The following is a 25,646-nucleotide window of genomic DNA, read 5'->3' as shown; positions in this document are numbered from 1 at the left end:
AAATAGCATGCTAAGCTTCATGGAGTATTCTGGCGATGACAGAGTTTCTGGGCCCTACCCAGCTAGGACTGGCCAAAACCTTTTCAAGTTTGGAAATGCATCTTCTTTGAAACTTTGGACTACTCTTCCAGGTTGTGATCTTAAGATGTCATCAATGAGACCAGTACTGGCACAAACCATAAAAATAGATGCTGAGTCATAAATCTTTCTTTGGGAAAAGAAATAGTATATTTCTCCCTTAAATTCTTACTGAACATTTTGTTTTCTTCAAGCAAATGGGTAAAAGCACTCCTGTTTGCCTAAATAACTGGTCTTGCTGCTCCCATCCCAAACACTAATAGGTTTGTACGGAAACAGTTTCCTAGAGCAAATAAATACCATTTGTCTCTCTTTTCCTTGTTCTTGGTCCCAGAAAAAGAATTAAATTAGGCTAGGACTGGCATCTTCTTCTCTGGCAGTATGTGCTAGGAAACACTGACAAGTTTCCAAAGCTAAACTACAGCTTTTTTGGAGAAACATAAAAGTTCCCCTCTTCAGTTTTCCATAATGAACACAACACCCAGAATTAGTCTGAGATCAATGGCAAGAACCAACGGAGAAAATTAAAAAGCGAAGGATGCTCTTAGATCACAACTACCCAGGCAGTGTTAGCTTAATTTCTTGCAAGACTGGATTTAGGGCTAAATTTAACTCAAATGACTAGAAAAATTAACACTTGAGGGAAGCAGAGGTTTCTCATAATACACTAAATCCTGTTCTATATTGGCCTTATTAAGCATTCTATAGGAATTGGGCATAAAATTATGAATACAGTAGCTAAGTCGGAATCCGTTACCTTTATTTTGGATATTGAACAAAATCTTGGTTTGCAGTGGATGAAAAAGGATTTGTTCTCTTTCTGATATTGGCTAGATCGCAACTTGTCAAGCTTCAGAACTAGGAATACATTGAAACAAATCCTTAATTTCCTTGAGTATCCAATATGTGAAATTATTCATTTATATTACTGAAATTCTCTACTGCCCCACTCTGGGTGGGTAATTGTAAGTGCCAGTGTGTGTTTGTGTGACCGGGCAGTTCAAAAACATCTATCAACCTATGATGGATCAGCATCATGGGTGGGTTCCTGCCAATTCTAACCTCTTCTATTGAAGAGGTTCCACAAATCTACAGGGCCATTTAGAACCGGTTCCAGCTCCCTCCTCCTGCCCGTCTGCCCGTCCAGATGAAGAGCAACAGGAAGAATTCTGGGGGTTGAAGTCCACAAGTCTTAAAGCTGTCAAGTTTGAACACCCCTGGGATTTTTTTCTAAAGGGTTAGTGGTGCAAGGGTCTTGTAACTTGACAGCTTTAAGACTTGCGTGCTTCAAATGCCAGAGTTCCTGAGCCAATATGACTGGAGGAGGAATTCTGGGAATTGAAGTCCACAAGTCTTAAAGCTGTCAGGTTTGAACACCCCTGGGTTTTTTTTTCTAAAGGGTTAGGAGTGTGAGGGTCTTGTAACTTGACAGCTTTAAGACTTGCGCGCATCAAATGCCAGAGTTTCTGAACCAACATTTTGGTTGCTAAGCAAGAGCGTTGTTAAGTGAGTTTCACCACATTTTACAAGTTGGCCACGCCCACCCAGTCATGTGACTACCAAGCCACTCCCCTGGTCACATGGCCACCAAGCCACTCCCACCCGGTCACATGGCCAGGTGGCCACTCCCACAAAGCAGGCCACACCTACAGAAGAGGTTCTAAAAAAAATTGAAACCCACCACTGATCAGCATGGTACTTTATGGTCCACATCCTTCAATAAGGCCTTCATCTTTGAGGAACCTTCTTTTCAAAATAACAGCTGAAACAATGGCAATGCTTCCAGATAAGATGATTAATTTCCTTCAGTTTGAGGTCTAATTTATTTTTGGAGGTCCTGGCAAATGCACTTTTCCTATGTTTTATCCTCTAAAGACTACTGTTACTGCATAATATTGTTTTGTTGGGAAAATGACAAATAGAACATGAGCCTCAGGGGACCTAGTCATATAAATCTGCCCATTTTTTTTTAATTGGCTCCTTGGGTACATAGCATAATAGTTGCCACAAAAGGCTGCCATAATCAGGAATAAAATTATGTGGGCTTATAGGAAGCAAGTGAGAGAGTAATGAAGGCAGGAGCCATAGGAAAACCCAAGGTCGATTGTATATATCCTGTGATTGAATATTTAATTCACTGGGGGCGGGAGATGATAATTCTAATTCCAATAGTTACCCAATACTAATTCCCCTGCTCTTTTACTAAAACTATTCCAACTCTTTTATATGAGAGAAGGCAGCTATATAAATTGGACAAATAAATAAATCTGTACTGGCTGTTGCAGTATTTTAACTGCCATCATTTTACAGTGCTCGTGGTGCTGTTTTTTGGCCAAGGAAGGGATGATATAAATGACTCAGGCTAGCAGATCACAAGAGTTTCCTCTTAATTGGAGGAAAGGATGCACTGCATGGCACCATAATATCTTTTGTGATGATGGAGGCGAAAAAATTATATTTGGGTGGCAAGAAATTGCAAACCACAGAAAATGTTTGCAACTGGCAAGCAAAAGGCAGCAATCTGTTTTAGGAGTATAAGCAAGCCACAGATTTATTCAATTTAAAACATTATGAAGTCAAAGAGGTAGGAGGTGGTGCACAAAGGGATTTGTCCCCTTGTTTACCAGAGGATCTGGTCTGGCTGAGTCTTCTATTATGGGAGGCCCTAACTCTGGTTTTACACTGGGGATGAATTGTGGTTCACAAAACTAGCTGAAAAAGTCAAGGTAATCCCAGCATCTGCTAAGGTATTCACAGATATACAGTAATTTCATATGTGTGTCTATTAATCTCAATGAACGCTAGCAAACAAAAAAGTTTATAGTGGACATTAAAATAGCTAAGGTATTTTTCTTGTAGAAAATATTATGTCCAACTGCAACAGGGGATGATCAGGAACTAATAATCAAACCCTATGAAATGACTGAAGGAACGAGGAAATGTTTAGCCTTGAAAAAAGTCTGGAGGATATGACGACACTCCTCAAATACTGGATTTCATACACAAATCTCTATTGTTTCATAATATAGAACATGAAACAGTAGAATAAAGACAACTATACCAAAGAGCATTTCAACAGCAAACCTAATTAGTCAGATGGTTAGACTGCTCTTCGTTGGCTACATTAAAGTAAAATTTAGAAAGACATTAGTCAGAAATGCTTTGCTTCAGATACGAGAGCATTGGGTAGAGTTTCGACTCAGTAGCACCAATGAGCCATTTCAGTTCTATGATATCCCAAGGAACACAAAACAAAGTTTATTTTGTAATATTTATAACCCATCCAATCTCAATAGATCCTGAGTTGTACTTCGTATTTTAACAGAAAGTTAATCTTCAGCCATCTGGATGGCTTTAAAAAAAGTAATTCTTGTCTCCAAAGGAATGGATAGTGATGTCTGTAATAATCCCCTGATTTCAACCAAGGGTTGGGTAGTTCAGCTAACTGCAGTCAACATATATATGATTAGGCTTTATATCAGTGATAATGAACCAAGGTGCTTTACAACAAACATCAATGAATACAATAACATCAACAATGAATGAATGGCCACTGATTTCCTGCCTTTGTCCTAAACTGAATTCACCAAATCATATTGTTATAATGAAGTAGCTCAGGAAATGGAAAAACCTGAGCATAGTAAGATTTTGATCCATATTGTCCTGTGATGAGAAGGATAAAACACCTCAGGAACTGGAGTGCGTAGGTACCTTAGCTTCCTCCTTTTTGCTTTGTACCCATCCTTTGTTAGAAATTCAGAATGCAAACTGTGCAGTGCTAGAAAACATAGATTCGCAAAGCCATTAAACAAGCAATAGAACCAAATATAATACAGCATTTTAAGAGCTCCCTGATCTCAGTTCAAAGAACAAACTCAGATATAGTAAATATTTGCAGCAGGGAGACAATTCTTTTACAATTTTCAAAATCAAATGAATGAATTTCCCCACACCTACTGTTAAATTGAGGAGTTGGTAGGCAAACTTATACTGCTATTAGTATAAAGCTCTGATAGTAAATATTGTCTTATCTGTCCATTGTTTTGGTTTTCCATCCAACACAATGTGACATTTTTTTTTTCATATAAAGACAAATGCAAAAAATACGTTCATACATTCAAGTACGGGTAATTAATAGCAAACTTTCAATAAATTATTTTGCTCCTTTAATGACTTGTTATTAGGATTAAATTACATTACAAAAGAATGCCATATACATTAAATTAACTTCATTTTGTGGGTCAATTTCTTTTGTAAAACTACTTTTATTCATGAATGTTTTTAAAATATAAACATAAAATTTTTTAAAAAGTCAATGCTGTTATTTTTGCACATTTTCCCACTTCCTCTTTAAAACATGTAAGATAATTTTTGAGCATCAAAGCTCTGCCAACTATCTATCATGCTCTTTGCCTATTCTTGGCAGAGATGTGAAAGATTTAAAACCATTATATCACAATAAAGAGGAAATGATCCTACTTCCTTTGTAGACTTGTGTAACACATATTTCTATTGTTGGAACTTTACTAAAAATGCGTTCACCAATGATAATGTAACATAATCACTCTTGCAAACAATATGAGGAATGTTCGCATACTGCGCCTAGCCTAACGTTATCTAAAGGTGAATGATTTATCAAGAGATCCATCACCCGATAACAAAGAAAACTAAGGTAGCTCCATTTAGAAGGGGACTATTCACCTCCTTTCTCACACCTTGTGACTTCATTTCCTTATCTGGAAGCCAAAAGAGTCAGGACCACATTAAAAGAAAATGCAGTTCAGACAATTCAGGATTTTAACCAGAAAAGTAATTTTGCTATTAACATTTGAGTATAAAAAATATTTCAGATACTTTGCCTCAATTGTATTCTGTTGTACTGTTTTTCTGGTTACCTGCTAATGCTTCAACCTTTCACATTTTAAACAAAAATGCTTTTTTGTTTTATTTAATAAAAAGTTTCAGAAGTTTTATGAAACCTAATCTACCTTTCTAAGAATTAACAACTAAAAAGATGCCCCTTTGGCATCCTATTCAACAGATTAAATTATAGAAATATTTGCTCAAAATCTGAATTGAGCAATTATGTTTAGCCCTATAGAATAGGTGGTGAATGAAAAATAGAATTATAGTATTTTCTAACTTTTTATTAGTGTCATCAGGAATGATTAGCAAAAATGTTTCTATAGTGAGTAAACAAAGAGGTTACATTAATGGCTGTTAATTACAATAGCATAAAATTATTCACATTCAGAAGCAATATAATTAGAATATCAATTGTCAGAAATAAACAAGTAGAATAATTGTATCATGCCTAGCAAGGAAAAGCTTTCGTATCAAGCCAGAGGCAGAAATTACAGCTCATGGGATGTATGCAGCCTGACTCTAAACCCCTTTTACAGCTCCCACAGATTTCCAGATCAATTTGTTTTTTTCATATGGGGCAAGATTTTGCCCTTAAAATGGCTACCAGCTCTGACCTGATCCACTTTCGAGGGAAGTTGCACATTTCTGGACTACATAAAAATTTACTCATCTTTGACACAATTTGTTTGGCACGAATCATATATTAAGGTAACCTGTGGCAACTACAAGTAAAACCCGAAAAATTAGTACATCGTGTGAAAGTTCATTTATTTCAGCAATGCAACTTAAAAGGTGAAACTAATATATGAGATAGACTCATTACATGCAAAGCAAGATAGTTCAAGCCACGATTTGTCATAATTGTGATGATTATGGCTTACAGCTCATGAAAACTCCAAATCCACAATCTCAGAAAATTAGAATATTGTGAAAAGGTGCAATATTCTAGGCTCAAAGTGTCCCACTCAGCTAATTAAGCCATAACAGCTGCAAAGGGTTCCTGAGCTTTTAAATGGTCTCTCAGTCTGGTTCAGTAGGAATCACAATCATGGGAAAGACTGCTGACCTGACAGTTGTGCAGAAAACCATCATTGACACCCTCCATAAGAAGCGAAAGCCTCAAAAGGTAATTGCAAAAGAAGTTGGATGTTCCCAAAGTGCTGTATCAAAGCACATTAATAGAAAGTTATGTGGAAGGGAAAAGTGTGGAAGAAAAAGGTGCACAAGCAGCAGGGATGACCGCAGCCTGGAGAGGATTGTCAGCAAAAGGCCATTCAAAAGTGTTGGGGACTTTCACAAGGAGTGGACTGAGGCTGGAGTCAGTGCAACAAGAGCCACCACACACAGACAGGTCCTAGACATGGGCTTCAAATGTCGTATTTCTCTTGTCAAGTTGCTCCTGAACAATAAACATCAGAAGCGTTTTACCTGGGCTAAAGAAAAACAGACCTGGTCTGTTGCTCAGTGGTCCAAAGTCCTCTTTTCTGATGAGAGCAACTTTTGCATCTCATTTGAAAACCAAGGATCCAGAGTATGGAGGAAGAATGGAGAGACACACACTGCAAGATGCTTGAAGTCCAATGTGAAGTTTCCCTAGTCTGTGTTGATTTGGGGAGCCATGTCATCTGCTGGTGTTGGTCCACTGTGCTTCATTAAGTCCAGGATCAACGCAGCCATCTACCAGGAGATTTTGGTGCACTTCATGCTTCCTTCCATAGACGAGCTTTATGGGGATGCTGACTTCATTTTCCAGCAAGATGTGGCACCTACCCACACAGCCAAAAGCACCAAAACCTGGTTCAATGACCGTGGGATTACTGTGCTTGATTGGCCAGCAAACTCGCCTGACCTGAACCCCATAGAGAATCTATGGGGCATTGCCAAGAGAAAGATGAGACATGAGACCGAACAATGCAGAAGAGCTAAAGGCCGCTACTGAATCATTCTGGTCTTCCATAACACCTCAGCAGTGCCACAGGCTGATAGCTTCCATGCCATGCTGCATTAAGGCAGTAATTGCTGCAAAAGGGGCCCAAACCAAGTACTGAGTACATATGCATGCTTATACTTTTCAGAGGTCCGATATTGTTCTATGTACAATCCTTGTTTTATTGATTGCATGTAATATTCTAATTTTTTGAGATTGTGGATTTGGGTTTTTCATGAACTGTAAACCATGATCATCACAATTATGACACATCATGGCTTGAATTTTTTGCTTTGCATGTAATGAGTCTATCTCATATATTAGTTTCGCCTTTTAAGTTGCATTACTGAAATAAATGAACTTTTGCATGATATTCTAATTTTTCGAGTTTCACCTGTATATTAAGGCTCAACGTACAATAGTTCATTTAGTGACTGTTTGAAGTTACACCAGCACTGAAAAAAGCAACTTATGACCGTTTTTTTATACCTATGACTATTGCAACATCCACATGTTAATCAGATTCACATGGTCAAAATTCAGATGCTTGGCAACTGACTTATATTTATGATGGTTGCAGTGTCCTGGGGTCATGTGATCACCTTTTGCAATCTTCTGACAAATTAACTCAATGAGGAAGCAAGGCTCACTTAGCAATCTTCTAATTTAATAACTGCAGTGATTCACTTAACAAAGGTGACAAGGTCATAAAATGGGGCAAAACTAACTTAACAAATGTCTCACTTACCAACAGAAATTTTGGGACCTATTGTGGCCATAAATTGAGGACTACTTGTATTCCTAAACCTGTGTTTTTAAAAATGATTAGCACAAACTTTCTCAGCAAGTATTACTTTGTGTGTGAATACTTGCATTTGAAAAGCATACGCTAAGGAAAACATAACTGGGTCCTTTCATTTTAAAAATCCCAGAAGACAATCATTTCCATTTTTTATTCCCCCTTCCCTATTTCCAGGTTTCTGTTGACACAATCAAATCAAATAGCCCTTTCCTTCCCACTTCCAACACGAACAGAACTCTCCAATTGTTCATAGCCATAAAGTGCACAATAAGGACAGAAGCCAATTACTTTTGTAGAGGGACAGATCTAATCTTAAAGAAAAAAGCATTCTTAAATAAAAAAGCAGGCATAATTTGTTCCATAAAATCCAAGCCAATGCAAATCACACATAACTGGGAAAGAATAAATATAACCAGAAAAACTTTTTGGCAAATATTAATGGTTGCGTGGTATGGAGAAATATTTATTTAAAAGATGCCTTTGGGTCTTTGATTTACTGAATGCTCATCAGTACAAGTTAAAACTGGTGAAGTGTGCCAGCCTTGCCCTTCCGTCTTTCCAAGAAATCGGATCTTCTTTTTCTCAAGTCTGATTCCTTAGCTGGTTGCTAAGTTCTTGCAATTCCATCATCAAATTCTCCATTGCTGCCATTTCTTCAACGAGGTCGCTGGAAACTTCATCACTTACAGCATCTGCAAAATTTTGCTACACAAGAAAGTTAAAAGCAATTTTTACGGGAAACTTTAGTCTCGGTAAAGCATAAGATTTTTTTTAAAAATCTAACCACAATCGTTTCCATAACTTCTGTGATCTCATTTCTTTATGGCGTCTACACAAAATTACTCTCATTCCAAAAGCAGCATACTGATGTTCTTCTGTGGATAACAAGTGAGGAATATCTCCCTATGTAATGTCAACCTGTTAATTTTCAATCTGCAAGCCAAATGAAGCAGATTCTAACATTCAAAATTCAAAAATTCCATTTAAAAAAAGGAAAAAAGAACAGAAATCCATTGCAAGGCACAGTACGAGCAGCTTTCAAAACAGATTCTTGAGAAACTTTAGTGCTAAGCCTTGGGCAAGAAAATCTTCTTGATGCACTTGGGATAACATTCAGGATTTTTATTGCCTAGCAATCTGTTTCATAAAGAAAATGCAAAACTTTTTTCCAAGTTTAAGGTCTCACATAGCTTTGAAGTGCATATCATGGGCTTTGCAATACAATTGCAAATACAATAGCAAGGCCAGGGCAAACATTAACATTCAAAATTAAATTACATTTACTCTCTATAGTTAATAAGATTTGTTCTACAGCAAATTAATAATTAGTTCATGCCTACTATCAATTACATCTTGCTGACAACTTTAGAAGAATTCTGAGGACCATACCAAAGGCACTGGAGGTAAGACATATAGTCCTGGGTCTACGCATTTTTATAAAGTCTTTGTGTAGGTAATCACTGTTTTTGTCAGGATCTGAACATTGACAAGAATGAAATACAACATATTTTAATTGAATTGGACATCAAAAGACCCATAATGGAAATGCTGGAGAAAAAGTAAACCGTTTCAATGGTAGAGAAATATCATATCCACTTGGGACTGAAGTGAGAATCAGACATTCTCTTGGATGAGTAGATAAAAAGGAACATGGGCAACAGGCAAGAGCAGAAACTATGACAAGCTTCAGAGGTGTCATTTCTCTTCTGTTGTGTAACTTTACATTGCAGGTCACTTGCATCTGCTGCTGATAAAATTTGACAGGAAGGCAAGGATGGATGGGTTGAGTGTACTATGAGATGCCCAATGAACAAATACAAGGACGCTGCACTCATGATTTTTTTCTCATGGAAGACCACAGTAAGAGATATGCTCCTAAGGGAGCAGTACCAGAGGCTCTTCCAACTCCTGATCCCACCTCTTCTCTTTACAACTGTCAAATACTGCATTCCTACTCTACTGTATCACTGGAAGAAAACGCCATAATGCAGATGTCATTCAAAACTGGTTTCTTAAGAAGCAACCTGTTCTTTAAAGATGTACAATAGAAAGGCATTTACAGCTATTGAGTCCAATACAATTCTCACAACTAATTCCATATTATTAATAGGGATACCTTTCCACCCATAAAGAAGAGGTAATACAATTCCTCTCTCCTCCTAATGCCTTCCAGATGTGCTGTAATTCAGCTCCAATTTCCTAGCCATCTAGCCAATCTTTGGCCATCTGATAAGAAATCTTGGGATTCGTACTCTTAAAGTATCTGGGGTGCAAGAGGTTGAGGAAAGTTGAATTAACAAAACCAATAGCTCCTGAAAACATCAGCTGTAGCTCATGGATCTCTCTCTCTGTTCCAGACCACCTTTTAATGACGTCCATCAGTCTTACCTTTGCTTTGGCGACTAAACCACGCAAATTGAGTCGGGCAGAAGAGAGTATTGGCAAGGCTTCTTGGTAATTAGTTTTCAGTTTGCTGCATTTCATTGCGACTGGAGTTTTAAAAGGCAAAACAAAGTTGGATGAGTACCACAATAATAGCATGGTTGTTATAAATGACTACTTAGTTCTCAGTTTTAACGTGGATCTGGGGAGAAAAAGCTTCCTAATACATTAAATGAATAAACATTATACATAAGGTAATAGTCTGCAACTGTTATTACAAAAGGAATTACTGCCACTACAGCAATAATTTTGTTCCCTTCAAAATATGTTGACTTTACATGTACTCCAGAACTATCACTGGAATGTAGAACTTTATAATGTCATTTAAAGTTGCAGCCTAAGTTTCTGATTTGCAGGAATTATTTTTTTATATATCTTATTTAATGATGCATACAAGTAGAATGCTTGCAATGAAACCTTTCAATGGTCCTATTCAGAATTCTAGCTCACCCTGTCCTCTTCTGTGATCTATCAACCAACATTGATTGTTCTCGAAATGTGTTTCCAGTCTTTTAACAAAATGTGCCAACTATCATGCCAGTTAACACTGTTAATGTTGTTTGTAAATGATGCTATTTTGGCTACCTTAGTGTCAGGGTCACAATATTGGAATCCACAAGCAAATGTTGCTGTGTGGAATACTCCATGATATTCTTCCAGTCAGCCATGTCCTCTTTCACAATACTTCATTGTCCTTCTCACCCCATGTTGGTTTTTATTTTTATCTAGTTAAACTTATAATCAAATGTCAAATGTGTTTAAGACCTGAGATTGTTGATATCTAGCTCTGCTATGGTGTAAAACTAATCTCTCTTCCTTTCCTTTCCCTTCTTCCATCCATCCACTGCAGCTCAACAGAGCTTGGAAGTGCACATTTCCGTGCTCTCTTTTAGATGGTGTTTGGGATTTTTAATTGTTTGCTTTTTTCACACACCCATGCAAATGCAGAATGTAAAATAAGATGGAAGCAATGTGCTTTCTTTTATTTTCAATTTAATAGGGTTAAATACATTTTTATTATTGTAGGACCTCTGGCATCTTTAACCAAGAAAGAGATTATTTCATTTTGTTCTCAATATTTTGAAGTTAGAAAGGCTGAAGGTGATGGCACTCAATTCTAATTAGCATTGACTATCCAATTTTTTATGATTGCTCTATAACTTCTACCATTTCATTCACTGTAGGATAGCCCAATGTTTTGTGTTTCTGCATTCTTAATTCACATCAATGGCTTCCGATGGTTAGAAGTGTCATCAGAGGCAACTGTAATCATGATGTCCACTTATCTGCTTTATCAGGACTCATGACTATTGTGTTACATCATGACATTATGTTTTATATAAAATCTTATCAATGGGAAGAGAAAACCAAATGCAATGCCATCATTTTCAGAATCAGATGGACATTTAAACTTCTAGCTTGTGCCCTAGAAACATGAGAATCTTCTAAGTTCATTGTCATTTCCCTCTTTTTAAAAAATGAGATTTGGAACTGAAGTTGAAACATATACATATCAAAATCTCTATGCTGTGTTGTTAATATCCCAACATTTAACTCTGTGATCACGCTAGAGTTCAGTGTCTAAAACCTCAGCAAACTCTAGAAACTGTGAAGGGCCTAAGTAAAGAAAATGAAAAAAGGTACAAAAATAAAGATAAAGATTCAATGTCTTGATTTAGCATGCTAGAATAAAAATATATTTTATCCACCACCACTCCTGGCCCTCCACTATATCTTCTGTTCCTAATAACAAGAAAAGATCCAGGACTGTGCTGCTTTCTTAACTTTTTGAACCCTGGAGTCAACTTTTAAATTTCAACCTTTTCATTATTGCTTACTTTCTGAAGTGGTAGAAGAAAAGCAGGTAAATCTGCCCTTGATTCAAGCACAACGTATGATGACTACATAGAGAAAATAATATGGTTTTTATGACAATATTACAAAAGGTTTAGCATATCTGCTAAGCTTCCAATCACTGACATGGCTGGAGAATTTTTTTTTTTTAACTTCAGACAGTTGCTACGTCTCACTTCCCCTTCCCTTAACTATTTCCTTGGAAATTATATTCAGGTGTATGGTCTGCTATATCCACTGCTGATTCTTTTGATAAAAAGTACTTCAGAAATAGGTAATCAGCCGTGATTTATGTTAACATTTTCATATAGGACATACCGTGTGCAAGTTCTAGGGCATCTCTGGCTACTTTCTTAAAAGAGGAAGCATCTTTGTCCCAGTCTCCTGATTGGATTTCACATTTGTATGCTTTGGTGAGATACTGCAATGCCTGCAATGATAGAGGTATTGTGAACTTAAAAATAAAATTGCTTTACTTTTATGCGTTCATGCAAATTCCTCTATTAAGCATACTGACTGATAATACTTTACTGGCACTTCAGCTTTAAAGCAGTCTCTTTCTTTGCAGCTGTAACACAGATGTTTTAGTTGTTTTTTTCCTCTCAAGTATGATAGACATATAAGTAGCATATGGTTAAGAGACAATTTTTAAGTTAAAAAAAACTGTCTAGACAGACACATGTGACCCATATTTTGCTGGGTCATTGTATTTAAATGTATCTGAAAGTTAAAAAAAAGCACTTGTATTTTCATAATTAGAGCCATTGTGTCTCTAAATAAGGTGCCAATTTTATTCTGAATTAATTTTGCAATTTGGAAAGAGCAATTTGGGCTCTAAGGATAAGTAGAAATTTAAAGAAAAGTCTAAAATGAAGAAGAAACACAAATGAGGAAAGTCGCCTTTGGCAAGATGGACAGCATATAAGTTAAAATAATAAAATAATAAATAAAGGAACAGCAATAAAGTAAGTATAGCTAAAACATGCTAAAAAAAATTCAAGTCCTTCTCGATAATGCATTTTTTCAATTTTGGCAATCTATTATACACAACAGAATTGGGTATTTGATGCCATTGCTGGCTTATGTTAATTTTCTCATAATTAATTGAACGGCATGCTCTTCTAATTACGCTGCTTCACAAATTGAAAAAAATATGCTTACAGCAAAAGGTTATATCTATTGAGGGGATTAACTTAGAAAGGAAGTGGGCAAAACACATATATATTACACAAGATGCAGAAAGTGTGAGCAGGGATAATTTTATCTTACTCTCAATATTAGACCTCCTACTCAGTCATCTAAGTTAAATATGAGGAATTTCAGTACCAATAAAAGGAACCTGATTTTTATACCCGGTGCTGAGGTGGTGTTAACTGATGACACAGATAGCGATCACTATTAATTTAATTATGAAAAAAGGGGTGGACTAGGGCACTAATAACCTTGGAAAAAGGCTCTCATCTCTTCATAACTAAAAACATGACAGCAATATGAATATTTATTTATTTATTTATTTATTTATTTATTAGACTTATATACCACTTCATAGGGCTTTCAGCCCTCTCTAAGCGGTTTACAAATTTTTTAGCAAATTGAGTCAGCAACTTGCCCCACAGTCAGGGCCCTCATTTCACCCACCTCAGAAGGATGGAAGGCTGAGTCGACCTTGAGCCGGTGAGATTTGAACCACTGAACTGCAGATCACAGTCAGCTAAAGTGGCCTGCAGTACTGCACCCTAACCACTGTGCCACCTTGGCTCTTATGAGGGAAATTGACCTGGTTGTGCACATTAGACATTAAACTATGAACTGGTAAGTAATTTTTGTGCTATGTTATCTGGTTTGTACACTTTAAAGCATGGGTGTCAAACTCAATTGCATCATGTGACATATTGTTGCCTTTGCTGAGTGTGGCCTGCGCATGACGTATCCAGCCTGTGGGCCACCAATTTCACACCTGGGTTTTAAAGTATAAAGTTAAGTTCTTCTTGACTCCTGCTCATAGGAACATTTAAAAATTCCTGTGGCTCCCCAGAAAATTCCTGAAAAGGAATTTTCCACTGTGAAATGACATGTTCTTCACACTGGGAGTTAAGAATACCAACTTGTTCCATTTTAGCCTGGCAGTTCCCATCTGGAATGTGACTGCTGACATACCCAAATGAGTCTCTTATTTTATTTCTTTAGCCTTAAATATGAACAGAAATCTATGGCTTGCATCTTTCCTTACTAGCAGTTTCTAAACCAAGATGAAGTCACAACATATGGCTTTGACTTGTTAAGAAAGAAACAAATCAAGAGTTCCCACTTCACGCATACTGCTAAAGATACCATGTTTGGAACATGTCAGCTGTATCTGCTGGCAGGAAGAGCCAAGTGGCAGCAACTGGGCAATGTGCACAAACAGCTTATTCAATTGCACATTGTGATAACTTAATGTAGCCTATGAATTCCATTTCCTGATGCTCTACATGCCATCAATATTTGAGAGATGGAGACGATGGCAGTCAGGATACAGGCATTGGAAAAGCAAATAGTGACACAATCTTGCATCAAAGAAAAACAGAACAAAATCAAACAAAACAAGAACTTACAGTATTATGATGTAAGCCACACAGCCATTTCACACTTTCAATTGACACATTTTGATGCTCAACTAAATACAGAAACAGTCTGAGTGGCAAAAATAAACCAACCCTTCCTTAACAAAAATAGCTTGGTTCCAGATGCTTCCCTGACTTAAGAAACATAAAATGACATATGACTTTGACTCTTGGGAAATGGTTCCCTGAAATGGAATTTGCAAATCACCACGGAGGATGTCATTTGGGGGAGGATTAGGCAAGCTGGCATGGGTCTCTACGAGGAACAGCCGCATGGCGTGATACAGATGAGAAGAAAGCATTATGTTACCAACATGAAGCTTGCTGACAGAAGATTTGAATTTAGGTAAAAGATTCAGGATGCGTATCAACAAACAACCATCACAGCTCATTATTTTGGTGACACAGAAGGGTTCCTCCTCCCCTTCTTATTGCATAATATCTTTATGAGCAATTCAGAAATTTTTGCAATTGGATCTAGGGAACGATCCATGGAATCTTTGATATCTCATTGCGACATGTTAGCAAGTCACTCAGATCCTCTCTGAAAATAACAGTGATAGCAGAGATCTCCAGAACAATGTCTGCTCCTGCTGCTTATTACATGTTTTCAGTCATTGGTGCCTGAAGATATGGTCAAGGGGGTTTCTGAAGGACCACTTATCTCTTCCTGTCTTTCCTCTTGTGCCTTATATTACCAAGGGAATGAGAAACTGATTTTAGAAAGCTATAAATGTCTCTCGGAAAGAATGGAAATAGTCCAGAGAATGTATCTATTACAAAATATAGCTGCATGATTATTAATGGATATGAAAAATGAGATCAGATTATGGCAGTGAAATTATGCCCTTTCTGGGTTCAATTCAAAGTAATGGCTTTCATCTTTAGAACAGTTTGCAGTTTGGGACCAAGTTACCTGCAAAATCAATCCACCCCCACAGATCTACTGAAACCTTAAGAATCTCAGCTGAGATCTTCGTCCAGGCCATCTCATAAATATATAAGGTGGTTAAGCTGTTCACATTCTGTCACACTTTTTAAAATTATGACTTTAAGGCTGTGAATTTAATCTACTTTTTAAAATCTGCCATTTTAAAAAAAGTGATATGTAATGAGGGGAGTGGAGAAATTTGCAGCCCTCAAGCACTTCTTTGTGGTCACCATGGCTGAAAATTGATAGGATTATATCTCATTATGTTAATGAAGGAAACAAGAAAACTACAGCAAAGGATCTGTAATAGATCCTTGTCCTGCCCACTGTAGCTCTCATGATCTTAAAAAATGTTAAGTATGCTCCTGATTATCATATGCTGTTCAAGCTCACTTTAGAATTTAGTTATTACCGGTATGTTTTCCTTAATGCTGCATGCTGCAATGTATTGCTTTTATTGTTTATTTTATTTTGATGGATTCTATTGCCCATCAGTCCTATATTTTAAGTTGTGAGCCGCCCTGAGTCCCCCCAGGGAAAAGGGCGGCATATAAATAAACTCAATACCAATACCAATACCAATACAGCCAAACAAAAGAAGAATGATACTTCATTATCTGTTGGTACAAGTATTTCAACTCTCTGTTCTATTCTAATGGAATCAGATAACTTAAGCATTGTTTCTCAACCTTGACACTTTAAGTGGTATGGACTTCAACTCCCAGAATTCCTCAGCCAGCGCAGCACAATTCTGGGAGTTGATGTCCATACTGCTTAAAAAGTTGAGAAAGAAGTTAAATTCCACAATATTTTGAATGCTGCAAACATCACTTTACATTCAGTTTAATGCTTCCTTTATATCAAAACCGAGAGGGAGTAACACCTCCCTCCATAAGACTTAAGGAGAAATTTGAATGTGTCCTGCCAATTCGGATAGTGGGCAGAGTCTATTAGAACTCAGGAAAATCAGATGTTCAAGGCTCAACTCCCCTTCTCAGGTGGTCTTTGAAAGAGAGAAGAGGGAAGTTCAGATTTGGCTTTTGATATTTTGTCTTTCGTTCCAAGAATAAAGAGGCTCTCTTCTCAGTCTAATTTCTGCCAAAAGCAGCCCAACCCAGAGGAAAGTTGGAAAATCATCAGAAAATAATTACCTAGGAAAATGTGGAGCTAATTCAGATTATTATAATTTTCTGTATGTTACAGATTGATCTGAGCTGTTTCTCTGCATCCTTATTCCTATATGAATTTTGTGCATGTACGGATGTGTATTTCTGCCAGGAAGATTAGCCATTCTGTAAGATTAATGATAATTTGTCACTTTTCTCCATTGCCTTTAACACTTATTTAGTTCCTTAGCCTTAATACTGTACAGGTAATAAAAAAAAACCTCTGACTTTACTCAATTAACCCATTCATTTTTAAAGGTTGTTAACTTTAGAATTGTCCTGTCAAATTAAGTTCCTGAGAAAAAGAAGTGGGGATGTTTTCTCTGTAATTCAAACCAAAACAAAGGGGACTTGAACTTGTATAAAGTAGATAATGGAAACAAACCAAAATGGCTCTCCCAAGGGATAAGGAGACTGTATGAGAAGTATAGATCTAGGGATCCCTTCATGGACTCAATCAGGAGCACATTTCACTATATCTCTAGGCACACATGCACTTGCAAAGAGACCACACCATCACATAGTATATTACTATGTAGTGGGCAGAAGAGTTTTGATAATCTCATAGCACAGGTTAGTTATCCAGATTCTTCAAATAAAATGTCCTATTGGATATATCTTGATCTGACTCTAAGTGAAGCATTCACAATATAGCATTCTTAACCAAAAGAGTTGAGGTAGTCCTTGACTTACAACAGTTCATTTAGTGAACATTCAAAGTTACAGCACTGAAAAAAGTGATTTATGGTCATTTTTCACACTTATGACTATTGCAGCATCCCTATGGTCACGTGGTCAAAATTCAGTCGCTTGACAACTGATTTATATTTATGACAGTTGCAGTGTCCTGGGGTCATGTGATCCCCTTTTGCAACCTTCTGGCAAACTAATTCAATGGGGAAGTTGAATTCATTTAACAGCCAATTTAACAATTGCAGTGATTCACTTAACAGATGTGGCAAGAAAGGTCATACAATGGGGTTAGCAAAACTAACTTAACCAATGTCTTACTTAACAACATCATTTTTGGGGTTAATTTGGTCATAAGTCGAGGACTACCTGTATTTTCAGGAGATATGAGGTGGGCCTTAAATGTGGCAACATGCAAGGGTTCTCTTGCACAATTCAGCGTCAGATATTAGATGATTCTGGAGCTATGTGGAAAATTATGAGCTAGTTCATCAAGTCAGTTCTGATTCAGAAAAACCAAATAAAAAGACCCACCTCCCCACAATTAGATTACTAAATTTAATACAATACAATACAATACAATAGCAGAGTTGGAAGGGACCTTGGAAATCTTCTAGTCCAACCCCCTGCCTAGGCAGGAAACCCTATACCATTTCAAACAAATGGCTATCCAACATCTTCTTAAAGACTTCCAGTGTTGGGGCATTCACAACTTCTGGAGGCAAACTGTTCCACTGATTATTTGTTCTGTCAGGAAATTTCTCCTCAGTTCTAAGTTGCTTCTCTCCTTGATTAGTTTCCACCCATTGCTTCTTGTTCTACCCTCAAGTGCCTTGGAGAATAGTTTGACTCCCTCTTCTTTGTGGCAACCCTGAGATATTGGAACACTGTCATCATGTCTCCCCTAGTCCTTCTCATTAAACTAGACATACCCAGTTCCTGCAACTGTTCTTCATATGTTTTAGTCTCTAGTCCCCTAATCATCTTTGTTGCTCTTCTCTGCACTCTTTTTTTTAATAAAGATTTTTATTAAAAAACATGTATAATACACACACACAAAAATAAGACGTACACAACATTTATACAATACAGTACGAACAGGAACTTCCTGTTTTTTATAATAGCAATCATCAATCGATATCGCTCACCTTATATTATTTCCCCTTCTATTGTATTTCATTTGGATTTCACCATTCTTAACCCTCTTTCTCTATCTTAATACTATGCTTTAATACTTAGTGAAGGACTGATAACTCTGGCCTATATTTCATGTCACTGTGGGATCTAATGGTCAGTATCTATGAGAATGGAGATTTCTGCATATTTTAAAATATGATACTTATTATTTTTAAGAAGTTGTGTTATTCCACTAGATATTTTAGCAAACCTACAGTTTCAGTGTCAAAAAAGGGGGATGGGAGAGGAGTTCTCAAATTTTTAGAAGCTTTTATGAGTATATAGTGCAATTTTGAAGTTTTGTATTATTCTATATTAAACTGGGGAACTGTTTATATTTGGGCCTGACAAGCTCTCTTTAGTCATCATGAATTAGCAATAATATTAATTTATATTTTGTTGCTGGGATACTAGAACTCAACAGTTTAAAACAAGAAGACTGAAGTCACATCAAGGAAACGATTCATCTTGAATCTTGAGTTCTGAAGTGAGAAATTGGTGTTATTTATGCGAGATTTATGCAATTTGGAAAAAAAAAACCAGAGAATCGTTTAGCCAAAATAGATAGCCTCAGTGGAAAGCACATGGTTTAGCTATTGGTTTCCTTTGGCAGTGGATAAAGATGCCACAACATTTAATCAACATCACATCACAAGAACAAATGTGCATATTTCAACTTTTTCACTATTTCTTTATCTTGATTTATTCATTACTGCTTTAGAAAGCTTTCTAATTTTTTTTCTGGGCAATGTAAGGGCTACAACAAAAAGAAAACTAAAATTAAAACAAAATTCCTTATTCAGTGAATGGAGGTACTGTGGTGAACCAAGTTTGTGATTTACTTAGTTGAGGATCTCTATTTCTGAAAGAAATAAAAATGACTGTTTTAAATTATTAAACATCTTAATAATTATTTTGGTTTTATTTCATGGAATATGTATGAAAAGAATTCTGGAATGGGGTTACATGACTGCATCACTTAGCAATGACAATTTTAGCAGTTTGGGATGCCACCATTAAGCATTGACTGTGTGGGTCATTAAGTAAGGACATCAGAGGATCGTGACTTCTGACTTCCTGACACATTTCTCATTGACTTTGCTTGTGGGAAGCTGGAGGAGAATGTTGGAAATCGCAATCAGACAACCACAGATCATTGCAATGTCATAATCACAAGCTGGTTGCCTGGATGGCAATCAGCTGATCACAGGGATGCTGCAATGGTTGGAACTCCAAGGACCAGTTATAAGTCCTCTTTGTCTAGCACCACTGCAATTTGGAATAGTCGCTGAACTATAGTCACTGAACATAATCTGACCACCACCTGTAAAGTCTATTATAATATTTTTTAGTGCTGTATCCAAAGCTGGGCTGTATGGCAATACTGAAAGCTAATCATATTGGAATAGCTTCAGTAAAGCAATGGCATTATTGAATGCTCAAAAACACAAAGACAGGGAGACAGCTCAATTGATAGAATATTAAAACATAATGTAGTTTCTATGCAAGAAATCAAGAATAAAACTTTTCTCTGCTATTACAAAACACTCCTTCAATAGATTCAAGCTCACTATCTGATATACTACTGAATATTTCTAGGTGACTTATATGTATACAAGATAGAAATAAGCTTTGTTTCCATTCCCAGTCTCAGTTTCTGACCCAGGTAATATAGCAAGCATGAATAAATAAAAATAAATAAAGGAAAATAAAGAAAAACTTACAAATTTCATTCTCAAATGGTAATTATGAGAATTCATGCTCAAGATTTGCAACCTGTTATTTTTATGAATTGGATACATGCATGACCAATGTAAACTTTTAGGATGTCCACTCTTTGTTATGGTGGAGTCTACATTGTTCACTGCAGATTATGTGGGTTTACTACTAGTCCTGTTCTTTATGTTCTGTGCCTCCTTGCACAAATGTCAAAATAGTCCTAAGTACAAAAAATATTTTCACAAATCAAGAGTGGAGTCTTTTGTTGTTCTATATAATGTTCCCCCAAGAATTCACAAAAAGGAATGAATGATATATTGCCTGGGTCAATGGTTTCACTGATATTTAGGGAAGTATTGCCCAGCATAAACCCAAGATCATGAAACAATGTTTTGACAGTATTGCAATTCTAAAATTATACATCTGAAGGAGAAGGTTTTTTTGGAACCAAAGAGTTGAAATAGGCCATTTAGTCCATAAGAAAATCTCAATGCAAAAATAAAAATTAATTTACAAATAAAACATCTTACAAATGCCTATCAAGCCTCTGATTGAATGTCTCTCACTAAGAGGACCCATTAGCCCATAAAATGAATGTTAATCAGTTATAGGAAAGATAAAACTATAAACCATTATGTCTGTCCACTTGTGGGAACAACATCTGCCAACAAAATGGATGACTTCTCCTGCTGTTTGCACATATACCTAAATCTTCTCCAGATGGTTGGGAGATTTCTGGAGTTGATTTAGTGGATAATGGAGGATACAATGGTCGGGTAGGGAGAGAACAATGCAAAAATTATTTTATCAGTAGAAGTTCACTTGTGTAACATTGGAAACAGGCCACAAGCAGAAACACTCCTTGTTTTAAAAGAATATTTATTATTTCCTCTCTTACATGGGGAAGTCTCTTCCAATGGCTTCAGCAATTCTGCTGTCTCAAATGCAGCTTTGGAATGCATTTAAAATGGGAGTGAAAGTGAAATTACAGAGAAAATATAATGAATTTCTAGATTAAGAAAAATACCACCTAGTAACTTTATTTACTATGTCAGCGATGGTGAACCTTTCTGGTACCAAGTGCCCTAACGGGAATGTGCGTGCAAGCATGTGCACATCAGTGGTGGGTTGCAGGCGGTACACCCCGGTACGGGCATACCGGAGCCCCTCCGGAGCACCGGATACCGTTCCGGTATGGTGCTCCGGAGGGCCCACCCTGTCTTTAAACTCTTTGGCGCTTCCGCGCACGAGAGTACAGTGCCTGTGTGACGCTGGACGGTAAGATGCATAAGTGTGCTATGTGGGTGTGCACGTGCGCTGCGCGTGTTCATGTGGAGGACACTGGGTATGGTTGCAACGGCATCTGGAACCCACCACTGGTGCACATGCCCGAGCACCAGAAGCCCAAAGACCATCTGGCCATCACACGCATGCTTGTTTTTTGGCCTGTTTTCTAGGCTGTTTTCAGGCTGTTTTTGGCCTGGAAAATAGCCTGATTTTTGGCCCATTTTCACTCCATTTTCCGGCGCCCGCAAATACCAGCTGGCCAGTACGCATGTGCGTGCCAGAAACAGAAGAGCATCTGCCAACAGTGTGCATGCCCACAGACAGGGCTCTGCGTGCCACCTCTGGCATGTGTGCCATAGGCTTGGCATCAAGGTACTAGGTTATGAAGGAGATGCTCTACAGTTTGAAAGGGAAACCAATCGGAATAGTGAATAATTTTATTTTGCCTCGTTCAGATTGTAACCACCCAATGTTTGCCTAAAATCTGGACAATACATTTGTATGATTGCCACTAATAGATAAGAAATTACACAGGGAGAAAAAAAAAAACCCTTTCCTCATGGCAAGTATGTACTCCTCTGCACCCCCAAGAAAAGAAAAGACAAAGGAAATATAAATATATGATTGTAAGTGAGACAAAGTAATATAGTGAAGAAAGAATTGAAATAAATTGTACAGTAAAACACATGCAAACCTTCCTTGTATTTTTCTTTTTCCTGATTAAACTCTTGTTCATCTCCCACACAGGACTCCCATGTCTACCTAGTGTTTCTAATGTTATTTATTATATTTCCTTTCCATTTTTTGTATTCTGCTAAGCATCTTCTTCTATTCACATGTCTGCTTATCACTCATTTTTCTTATCTTTGTTCTTTTTTTTTCTATAGTTTTTTCAGTCCTCTCCCTATATGGAGGAAGGGTGTCTCACATACTCATCAGAGAAAGGTACAGCTGCAGTAGTTGTGGGTCGGTAATGCTAAAGGACCAGACTGACCTCATCAAACAGCTTAATAAACGATTCCATACTTGGGATTCTATTCTCCTTATACTAAGTGGTAACAGTTTAATAATTGGAAACATTCTCTTCCACCAAAGACTGCTGCATTGAGATAATGATTCAGTTATTGGAATTCCAAAGGAAGACTGAAATGTATAAATCATTCTGCAAAAGACATATTGCTTAAAAGTAATATTTAGCACTTAGGTACAGAACGCTAGAGAGACAATTTCCTATGTCTAATAAATTCTGTACTTAGTACGTCTAAATGAATAATTATCTTAAGCAAGTCTGGAATCACAAGAAATTATTAAATTGATCTCTGCATGAATGTGTATTTTTCATGCGAGAGAGGAAAAAGCCTGTTATTTTATCTCGTTGCTCCCTTAATTGTTTTTCTGTTTCTATCAATCTTTAAAATAAATAGACTTGCTAATCAAGTTACGAAACAAAGAGCTGCTAATGGAATGTGAAATTCGAGCAAAGGATATTTCATGAGCCAATCATATTCTCACAAAGGATACATCCAAAACCTTAATATCAACATGAAAACACATGTGCATCTTTTCTAATATGAGAAGCATATTTTGCCATTAAGGTTTACCTTTTCTATGTCTTCGTAGTTCTCATTCTGCCCATTTTCATAAAGCCTGGCATATAATCTCCAGATTTCTCCATCATTTGTTACTCGAGAAGTCACTCTGCCAAAGAGGGCCTGCAGTTTTCCCTTTAATCCTTTGGCTGTCTCCCCATTTCGGTCACCTACTCCATCCATGACTACTTTTACCAGAATCTTGAGCACCTTAAAGAGAAGTAAATTGTTAGTTATAGTTTGACTCCCATAAAGTCGAGTGGAATTTCCAAAATGTTTGTTAATACATCATTCAATAAGCCCTCCCCGGATAATAAGCCCAATCGGGCTTTTGAGCGCATGTGCTAAAATAAACCCTCCCCCCAAAATAAGCCCTCCTTGAAAATATTTAAACGCATGCACAGACGGTCCCCAACATTTCCTCTGGTTGCTTGCTGTGCAAACAATACAAGGTGAGGAGGTGAGGCCTCCTGTGAGGAGATGTTTCTGCAATAGTACCATCTTACATTCCCCGCACAAACATACTTTTTTTTTTACCTTTGCACTAGAAAAGACAAAATCAGTATGGAATCTGGAATGCTATCTATCCATTATGAATGGGGGTGGAAGGATCAAGTACTAGCTTGGCTGATTTCCATCCCCTCCAATGCCTGTACTGTCTAAAGGAACACACACACACACACACACACACACACACTGCTATAAAACATCCACTTCACATCTGGTTACTCATGAGCCACTGCATTGGCTTGCCTCTTCAGGGGTTCTTGGAACAGAGGCAAAGTGCATGTTGCTACAAAGATAGAAACTGACGACATTATATGCATTTGAGGTGACAGGCCTGAGGAATTCCTGGGTAGTATACTGTTAACTTTCAGGCCACAGGGCTAAAGGCTCTCCAAAGAAGGAAAATGCTAAGAAAAGTACAAAGAAAGTACAAGGGGGAAAAAAAGAAATTTTGCAATTGTGGTGATTAGTGGAGATCATAAGTATATGTATTTTCTGAGGAAAGAAAGGCTAAACTGGATAAGGCTGCTACTTCCTCCCATCAGAACTGACGGGAGAGGTATCCATTGCTTATGCTGTTGAAAAGGATCGCTTTACTTGGTCTTGATGCAACTTGAAAGAGTTATATTTTTAATTACTTTCTAAGAAATTCTAAAACAGGCAACTTAAGATACTTATCATGCTTTAAGTTATTCTTCATAATGAATCACATTGTTTAAAATTGGACACATGAATAAAAAGGATTGGCGTCGTACCTGGACATCTTTATACTTTTCTTTTAAGTCCATAAGCCTGTGATAAGCTTTAATGGCTTCCGAAAATTCTCCAATATCGGTACTGGTTAGAATGTAATTTTCCCAAATCTGCCAATGCTCATAATTACACTTGAGAGCTTCCTGAAGAGTCCGGAATGCTTTAATTCTAGTTTAAAAAAAAAAACAAAGAAAAAATAGCAAGCATTAATTAATTATAAAATTATTTTTCCATTAAAGGCTTCCCCAGTTGTTCATTTAGAAGCTTTTTATTTTCTTGTCATATTGAAAAGAAAAGTGGTGAACAAAACTTCTTACTCTGCCACAAAGCCATCATTAACTGGGAGGGTGGACTTTTATATATAATCACAGTGATGTGAGAAATACTTCCTCTAGTGGGATGCAATACAGCTGATGAAGCATATCAACAAAATCATTTAGAAGGTGTCCATAATGGAAGACACAATAATTGAATTCCCTCATATTGTGGGGTCATTCATATTAAGAACAGGTGACACACACCTGCCTTCAGCTGTGAAGGCTCTAACACCTCAGAGGAAAACAACATGATATCAAATTTGTTCTTTGCCAAATGGAAGGATATTGAATAGAAATGGAAACCAGACTCCTAGCCCAAAAGAGAGGACCACCTCAACAAGATGTTCTGTATAATTTTGGGAGAGAGAAAAAGGCACAAAAGCATGAACATTGATTTCACTAATCCAGTCACTGGAATTCTTTCACAATGGTTTAAACCTTTCTAAGATGAATACTTGTCAGAACTTCCTGGGTTATTGTGCATCAATTTAATTTCTTTCTCCTCACTTAGCAAAGAGAAAGCCACAGAGCCATTTTTTGCTAGCCTAAAGTAAGGTGACCAGATTTTAACATTGGTAAAGTGGGACACCATTGACCGGGGTGTGTGTGTCTTGATTAAAAATGTAGTCTATATGCCGCCTCCTCATTTGCTGCCCAGCGCTGCGGCTGAGGTGAAACCGCCAAAGCTCCCGCTGGCGCCCCGCCCGTGGCAGCGGTGCTGCCACCGCCCCCTCCGTTCGGAGCACCTGAGCTGGGCACCATGTTACCCCTGCCGCCTCCAACAGAACCACCACATTTGCCGCCCGGCGCTGCGGCTGAGGTGAAGCCACCAAAGCTCCCGCTGGCGCCCTGCCCGTGGCAGCAGCGCCACCACCTCCCCCTCCGCTCGGAGCACCTGAGCTGGGCACTGCGTTACCCCTGCCACCGCCTCCTCCTCTG

General features: G+C 37.5%; 1 protein-coding gene across 1 annotated transcript in view; it reads right to left on the bottom strand.

Moving 5' to 3' along the window:
- Positions 1-7,631: 7,631 nt before the first annotated feature.
- TTC27 (tetratricopeptide repeat domain 27) overlaps positions 7,632-25,646 on the bottom strand; it is an 83,513-nt gene continuing 65,498 nt past the window's right edge. Inside the window, exons 12-16 of the mRNA XM_032216048.1 lie at positions 24,393-24,558; positions 23,143-23,340; positions 12,288-12,399; positions 10,062-10,162; positions 7,632-8,378 (exon numbers count right to left, since the gene is read on the bottom strand). Coding sequence (XP_032071939.1) covers positions 8,256-8,378; positions 10,062-10,162; positions 12,288-12,399; positions 23,143-23,340; positions 24,393-24,558 — 700 coding nt within the window. The 3' untranslated portion in view covers positions 7,632-8,255. The remainder of the gene's footprint in view (positions 8,379-10,061; positions 10,163-12,287; positions 12,400-23,142; positions 23,341-24,392; positions 24,559-25,646) is intronic.

This window comes from Thamnophis elegans, chromosome 4 (genome assembly GCF_009769535.1).
Source record: "Thamnophis elegans isolate rThaEle1 chromosome 4, rThaEle1.pri, whole genome shotgun sequence".
In the NCBI taxonomy this organism is placed as follows: Eukaryota; Metazoa; Chordata; class Lepidosauria; order Squamata; family Colubridae; genus Thamnophis; species Thamnophis elegans.
The sequence above is the reverse complement of the archived record's forward strand: the minus strand, read 5'-3'. Positions and strand labels throughout refer to the sequence as shown.